This window comes from Squalius cephalus, assembly GCF_949319135.1.
Source record: "Squalius cephalus genome assembly, chromosome: 13".
Lineage (NCBI taxonomy): Eukaryota > Metazoa > Chordata > Actinopteri > Cypriniformes > Leuciscidae > Squalius > Squalius cephalus.
The window spans coordinates 7,564,596-7,572,274 of NC_137134.1; the positions used below are offsets into that span (position 1 = coordinate 7,564,596).

Genomic DNA, 7,679 nt, shown 5'->3' on the forward strand with positions numbered 1-7,679 from the left:
GAAGAAATTTTTATTTACAAATAATAATCCATTTTCACCTTAGTGTTCGTTCTACTCATATTCTACACAATCAGACCATGTCAGTTCTGATCACAAATGCAAGTGTTTTGCGTAACCTTCAAGTACAGTTAAATATCACACACCAGACTCCGCCCCTCTGATCCAAGGAGACATTTCATAAATTAAGTCGACATGTACATGTACCAGACAGTTTGCTGTTTCACAGTTTTAAAGTAAACCCTCTACCGAATGCATCTCGAGTCTATGGGCAAATCAAACAAAGCCAATGTGTAAAACACACAACGATAAGCTTTAAATGATGCCACCTCTTGAACAGCAACTAATTATGTAATGGAATTTTAAAAATGTACACCATTGCAGTAAAAAATAACAGTCTTATTGAATGAATCCACTCTGAAAACACGTGAAGGTAACATTCATCCACAGAGGGGCAGACTAAAACAACAACAGCGAGGTAGAGACTATTTCCTTCGATTTGGGACAATTACATTTAGTCTACATCAAGTCCTTTGACTTAAAGCAATTTGTTCACTCAAAAATGAAAATTCTGCCATAATTTATGTCCTTTTTCTTGTCTATACATTGAATGTCAATGGGGTCCAAAACATTAGACCACTTTGGCATTTTTCTAAATAAGTTTGGGTTCCACAGACGAGTCAAACAGGGTTGTAAACGATTTTCATTTTTGGTTCTGTAGCCTAAAGGTTCCCAAAAAAAAAAAAAAAAAAAAAAAAAAAACTAGGTTACCAAATGAACCCTTTACACATTATTTACACTATCCACATTACATACTACGTCATTTGGTACATAAATTAAAAATATCGTCCAGAAATCTCCTCAAAAAAGGAGTACTTTATCTTTGAGTCGCCTCAAAGTTCTCTCTCCGCAAGATCCTTCATTCCCTTCGCTCCGATAACGGATTCAGAAACACCAGCGAAGCCTCAGACTATAAGAACTCCGACTTCTGCGAACAGATCAAGTCACTGTTGACCAGTTTCCACATGTTTATTAGATCCGGCGGGAGCAACTTGTGCACCACTATCATGCTCTTAAAGAAGCACGGCTCCCGGTTCAACCGACTGGTTTTGTTCTTCACGAGCCCGAACGTTTTGAAAGCGTCGTGTTTTACCGGAGTCACCTGAAGCACCTCCAGGCACATTCCCAGAAACACGTCGTCGATGGGATAAAGCTCCAGAGTCTCGCACGCTTCGTAGAGTTTCCGCGCCAAGGGACCGTCCATCAGGAAACCTCCTCCGCCGGCGTACGGCGGGTACAGCGTCTTGTTATACAAGGCTTGCGGGATGTAATACTTGTTCTGCTTTTTGCGAATAGGCTTGGCTTTGAAGAGAACGTCTCCGACAAAGAGGTCCTTCAAGTCTTTACTGGCTTCCAGATACTCCAAGATGTTGGGAACGCTGACGAACACGTCGTCGTCTCCTTTAAAGATGTACTGGGTTCCTCCACAGTACGTGGAGAACCATTTCAAGAAGTGGATCTCCTTGAGGGTCAGGTTGAAGAAGCTATCCATGAAGTCCCATTGGAGGATGTCTCCGTAAATGTAATCCTCATATTCCAGGAGCTTCTGATGATTCGCACGCTCTTCAACGTTGGACGACGCTCCGAGAAGGAAAATGGTCTTGATTCGTTTCCCGTTGATCACTTGTTCTTTGCCCCAAGTTTGCCGAATGACCTCCCGCCGATCGTACTGCGTTATGACCGACTTGATGACCATCAGCAGGTCCACGTCTCCGGCGCACTTCTCCGGGTGGTTCATGAGGATCGGGAAGTACCGGCAGTGCCTGTAGAGCAGGAACTGCTTGAAGTTGGCTTCGAGACCCGTGAACCAGTCCGACGAGGAGAAGTTGAGGTTGATGCTGCAGTTGGAGGAGGTGACGTCCCAGCTCGTGGGCCTCTGCTTTTGGGTTGTCCTCGGACCGTCTGTGCTGGACTCCGGTTGTGCCGCGCTCTTCCAGAAGTTCACAGTAATCAAGGCCTTCCTCTGCAGCTCTCCGTCCGCCATGAGCTCCATGCGCGTCTGCCTCTCGATGCGGTCCGCCTGGAGGTCCTGCAGCGAGGTGATGTTCCCCCTCTGGACCACGGTGAGCGTGACCACGGCCAGGAAGAACATCAGGCTAATGCGTTTGTAAACTCGCCATCGCTCTCTGGTCGTCATCCTGGAGTCGGAAAAAAACGAGAATTGTGATCTCCTTCTAATCTAAAGCATGACCCAAACCCTTATTGTAACGTGTTACCGTTTTGGGTAACACTTTATTTTACGGTGTCCTTGTTACATATGTTACATGTGCTTACCATAGTAATAACAGTAAATTATGCATAATTACATGCAACTAACGCTCAACCAAACCCTAACCCTATGTAAGTACATGTTGTTAATTAATATTACTCAGTACTTAGATATATTGTTAACACTGTAACAATGACACCTTAAAATAAAGTGTAACCCCGTTTTGTTAATATTCTGTTTGGTTACACTTTATTTGGCAACACTTTATTGCAGTGTCCTTGTTGCATATGTTACATGTACTTACCATAGTAATAAATTATGCATAATTACATGTAACTAACCCTCAACCAAACCCTAATCCTACAGTAAGCACATGTAGTTGCTTAATATTACTCATTACTTAAATATATAATTACACTGTAACAATGACACAGTGTAACCCTTTATATTAAGGTGTCATTGATACAGTGTTATTATACATGGAGTTACTGAGTAATATTAATTAACATCATGCACTTACTATAGAGTTAGGGTTTGGTTTATGGTAAGTTGTTATAACTTCATTAAGAACATGTTACATATGTAACAAGGATGCTAAAATAAAGTGTTACCCGCTTTTTATTTTTTTTTATTTTTTTGATGGTTTATCGATATTATATTTAGAAAACAATATTAATATTATAAAATCCATAAACCAAAAACTAATAATATAATATGTGCATATTCAGTAATTGCATGTATAATAACAATGACACCTTAAAATAAAGCCGTATTAAAGCCTTGAAACATGAGCAAATTATATTGAGTTTCTTTCGAATGCAGCTTTACATCCAAACAATGGAAATATTGTTAACCTGTAATATGATCAGTGCTTGGCATAAACAAATTATCAGTTTCTTTTCCATGGAATGAAATTATGTTTGTCATAAACAGATCATTTAAATGAGATTATTATATGGCATGAGTCAAATCAGTTATTTGAATATTATATTATAATTGTCAATATTTAACATGTTAATGTAACATATCAGCACTGAATGAAGTGTATTTATATATGTCATAATATTTTACAGTACTGAATGAGGTGTGGATCTGAATATGGCAAACCTGCTGTCTTAGCCTAGATTTTATCATATTAATATTTTCTAGATCTAATATCGATTTCGATATCGAAGGAAAACTTCATCTAAAAAAAACAGGTAACACTTTATTTTAGTGTCCTTGTTAGTAACATGTATTTAATGTAGTTATAACAACTTACCATAAGCCAAACCCTAACTCTAAAAAAAGTGCAAGTTGTTAATTAATATTACTCAGTGATTAAATGTATAATCACACTGTAAAACGGACACTTTAAAATAAAGTGTAACCATATAGAACGGTACTTTACAATAAGGTCTGATTTGTTAACACTATTTAATGCATTAACCAGAACTAACTAGATTTAAAGCACTTATTAACCTTTCTTAATGTTATTTAACATATAATTGTCCATCGGTTGTTCACAGTGCATTAACTAATGTTAACAAATACAATTTTTTGACATAATACTATATTAGTAAATGATGAAATTAACATTAACTAAGAGATTAATAACTGCTATTGTTCAGTGTTAGTTCGTGTTAACTAATGTAGTAGTTACAAATGAAACCGTATTGTAAAGTGTTACAAACAACACAACAAACAAACACTTAACGAGCAAATACTCACATTCCGAGAGTTTGTCGTATATTATATTATATTAACCGTTATGTGAAACAGGTCTGGTGTTCTTCAGATGAATGAAAGGGTCTCTTTTTAGACAATCCGGTACATAGTTTCAATAAAGACAGAAAAGAAACGCGACAAAAAGACGATTGAAAGTAAGGAGATTCACAATTCACATGAAGATGCGAAGGCGAAGCACGACATCCTCGAAGCGCAGCCGCTCTCTTTTAAAGCGTGCGTGACTCTAATGCAAATGAGCAGGGCATGATGACTCCGCCCACCACACACGCACACGAGCACGCACACGCCCACGCGCACGCCCACTCGCAAAGCCAGCACAAAAAAATTGAAAATACAAAAAAAATTGAAAATACTTTGAAAATATAATATCGTTGCTTTAACTTCAGGCACAACTGAGCTAGCTCAAAATGAAAAGTTCATTTTGGTATATATATATATATATATATATATATATATATATATATATATATATATATAATTTCATAATATATATATATAACTCTCAAGGGTCAACTCTTTTGTTGAAAGAAATGCAAAAGTGGATTTTACATCTGATATATTTGTTTATACTTAATCTGAACCTGTGCAAATTTAACCCCAGTGGTCTGAAGTAAAAGTACAAACATTTCTCTAATATCCACCATGCTTAGGTCTGGATTTATGAATTGACGTATGTCAATACATTGCCAAACAGTTCTGCGTCAAACACTCCTCCTCCAGTAGTGGCTTTGCTTTATGTGAGTGCAAATGCAAATGATTGAATCAACAACAGAATAATACAAGAAGTACACTTACTCTGATGCAAAAACCTGCGTCATCGTTTTCTGGCACATTGAAATAACTTTGATATTTAATTATATAACATGTTTGATATATATATATATATATAAATAAGAAAAATATATATAAGAAAAAGATGACGCAGGTTTTTGCATCAGAGTAAGTGTACTTCTTGTATTATTCTGTTGTTGATTCAACCATTTGCATTTGCACACACATAAAGCAAAGCCTCTACTGAGGAGGAGTGTATATATATATATTAGTAATAAAGCTAAATAAAACAAGATTTATAGGTTTATCAAATGCCAGATTTTTTTTTTTTTTTACCATATATTGCTCTTTCAATATTTAAGAAAAAAATACATATTTTTTGACCATCATATATTTTGATACAAAAAAACAAAAAAAAAAAGAAAAAAAAAAAAACATAAAGTGTGCTTTAAAGTAGTATACCCTAAAAGGAATGATCAGGGCAACAGTGCATAAAATGACTTGGCTGAAGCAAGAAAGATTGCCCTCCCTGCAGTGCACAAGTGCGTTTAGCTGTTTAGTCATGGAAATAAAGGCAAAGGACAATATGAGGAAACCAGCTGCACATAATGAGTCACTGTCCAGGTGTCTGTAGAGTTGCCTGGCATGGGAACGAGTCAGCAACAGAGTGCAAAATGCAAACAATGATCATCAGATTTTGATTCATTTTACAAATGAAGCGTCATTGTGTTTTCAGTGAAGTGCATTGGCAGGTTTGAGAGTGTGAAGGGCCCTCAATGTCAGCGTGCTGGAGGACACTCCATCAGCCGTGTTTATCTGAGCCGGCGGTGTGCTTTACTGATAACAGACGCCCTCACACACACAATACACACGCGCCTTCTCACGTCCCAACCTGGGTTTACTTTCTCCAACCGTTTCTTTGGGTGCTTTTGTGTTCCTTGGATGATGTCCATTTTTTTCTGTTCGTTATGCGAAGGTCACATTAACACTTGGAATCTTTTGCCTTCATTTTATTCTTTTGTTGGCTTTTATGTTTATGGTTTAACCACTGACCCAGAATCCATCATAAAAATGTTCCGCAACACTTTATAAAGCTGATCCATCTTTAATGTTTTAATGTGTAGTTATTCATTAACGATGGAACAGTGTTACCAAATTCGGACCCGACCATCTGAATGATGCAGCAGAAATCGAGACTCATCAAGCTTAGGGCACGTTTACACGACAACGATACGCTTAAAATGGAGAAGTTTTTCCTTTGAGTTTTGGCCGTTCGTTTAAATTAAAAACGGAAACTTTTGAAAACGGGTTTCAAAGTGCAAGTGTTTGAAAACAGTCTCCGTGTAAATGGCGAAAACGTGAATCTCTGAAGACGATGACGTCATGCACATGCGTATTACGTGTTCAGTCTATAGTGTTTCATCGCCATCTACTGGCCTGGCAGCAGAATACAGCGTTTTTAGTCGTTTTCGCGGATTCGTGTGAATGGGGATCGTTTTGACAATGGTGTCGTCCGTACGCGGAAAACTCAAAGGAAAAACTTCTCCGTTTTAAGCGTATCGTTGTCGTGTAAACATGCCCTAAATGCATTGATTTGCTGCAATATGATTGGCTGATTAGATATTTGCGTTAATGAACAGTGAAAACTCTGAGTATGTTAACCCTGAAATGAGGGAAACTCTGAGTTTTCTGTTTCAGAATGGGAGGTATGTTAAACCTGAGAAAGCAGAGTAAGTCAAGCCCGTTTCTGAAAGAGAGGTAACTTATACTCAGAGTCAGTTACCATGGTAACTTACTCTGTGAACTTAACCTGGTCGGGAACAGGTTTTCTTCGGTAAACCCCGAGTTTCTATCGGTATCCTAGCCTTTTTTAAAGAGGAAGTGGTGTTTAAATACCTAATTCATTCTTTCAGTACATTTTTATTAATAAAATTAATCTTTTATTAATAAATAAAATATTGCTATTTTTAATGCAGTTTTTTTGAAGATGAAGTCTATATAACTCCTTAACTGGCAACTGAAAATACAGTAGATTAGAGTTACATAATGTAGTTCTAAACAGAATTAAACTGTGGCATTTACTGGAAATCACTGAACTGTTCATCTGTGCACCAGAAGTTGATGGACCGTCCTCCTGCTGTTCTTCCACACTGTGGGGGCGCGGGGGGAGATAATACCCGTTTATACTAAGATTTAAACTTATATTCTATAGGCTACTCCACATAAAAATGTGAAATAATCAGAATGTGTAGATTGTTTGATGTGTAAACACATAATATTAACATTACCTCTGTAGGCCTCTAAAATAGCCTATATAAAAAATTACACATATGTAAACCTCTTACATTTTATGAGGCCCTTGGATCTTCGGGAGTGACTGGCTCTGAAGTCCCTCCAGGAATTCCCTCAGCTGTAAATGCTGCTGCACTGCTAGACACTGGATGCTTTAGTTATTTAATATGTCAAATGTTTGTAAAGTCAGGTAGCCTACACCCATGATATGCTCAAGCCTTACTTGATTGAATTATGTTTTTATATTTAATTTTCAGCTGCTGCCATGTTCTTTTAATACCTGCAGGATTTCACCTACATGAACATTAAAATTAGGTTGAATAACATACTGTTCTTCCAGTTTCACCTCAGATATTATAACAGTTGGGCAAGTTACTTGTATTACTAACTACAAATGACATCTTCAACAGTGTAATTAGATTAATGTAATAATGACTATCTTTATAAAGTATTGGTCTAATTATTGCTAATTACTAAATCCCATATCAACCTCAACCACTTGAACAATTCAAGGAGAGACAAGAAACTGCACTTTTAATGCTTTCAAATAAACAATATACAATTGCATGAATTATTCTTGAATTGACCAAAGTGTGTAGAGGGAGAAGGTTACATTAAAAAT

The 7,679-nt window shown here is 37.1% G+C and overlaps 1 protein-coding gene across 1 annotated transcript; it reads right to left on the reverse strand.

Annotated features, from left to right (window-relative positions):
- On the reverse strand, positions 1-4,181 carry b3gnt7 (UDP-GlcNAc:betaGal beta-1,3-N-acetylglucosaminyltransferase 7). Its single transcript, XM_079890176.1, has 2 exons — positions 3,977-4,181; positions 1-2,195 (listed from the first exon to the last, which is right to left on the reverse strand). Coding segments are annotated over exons 1-2 (1,230 nt in total). The 5' UTR covers positions 3,979-4,181; the 3' UTR covers positions 1-967.
- Positions 4,182-7,679: the final 3,498 nt, after the last annotated feature.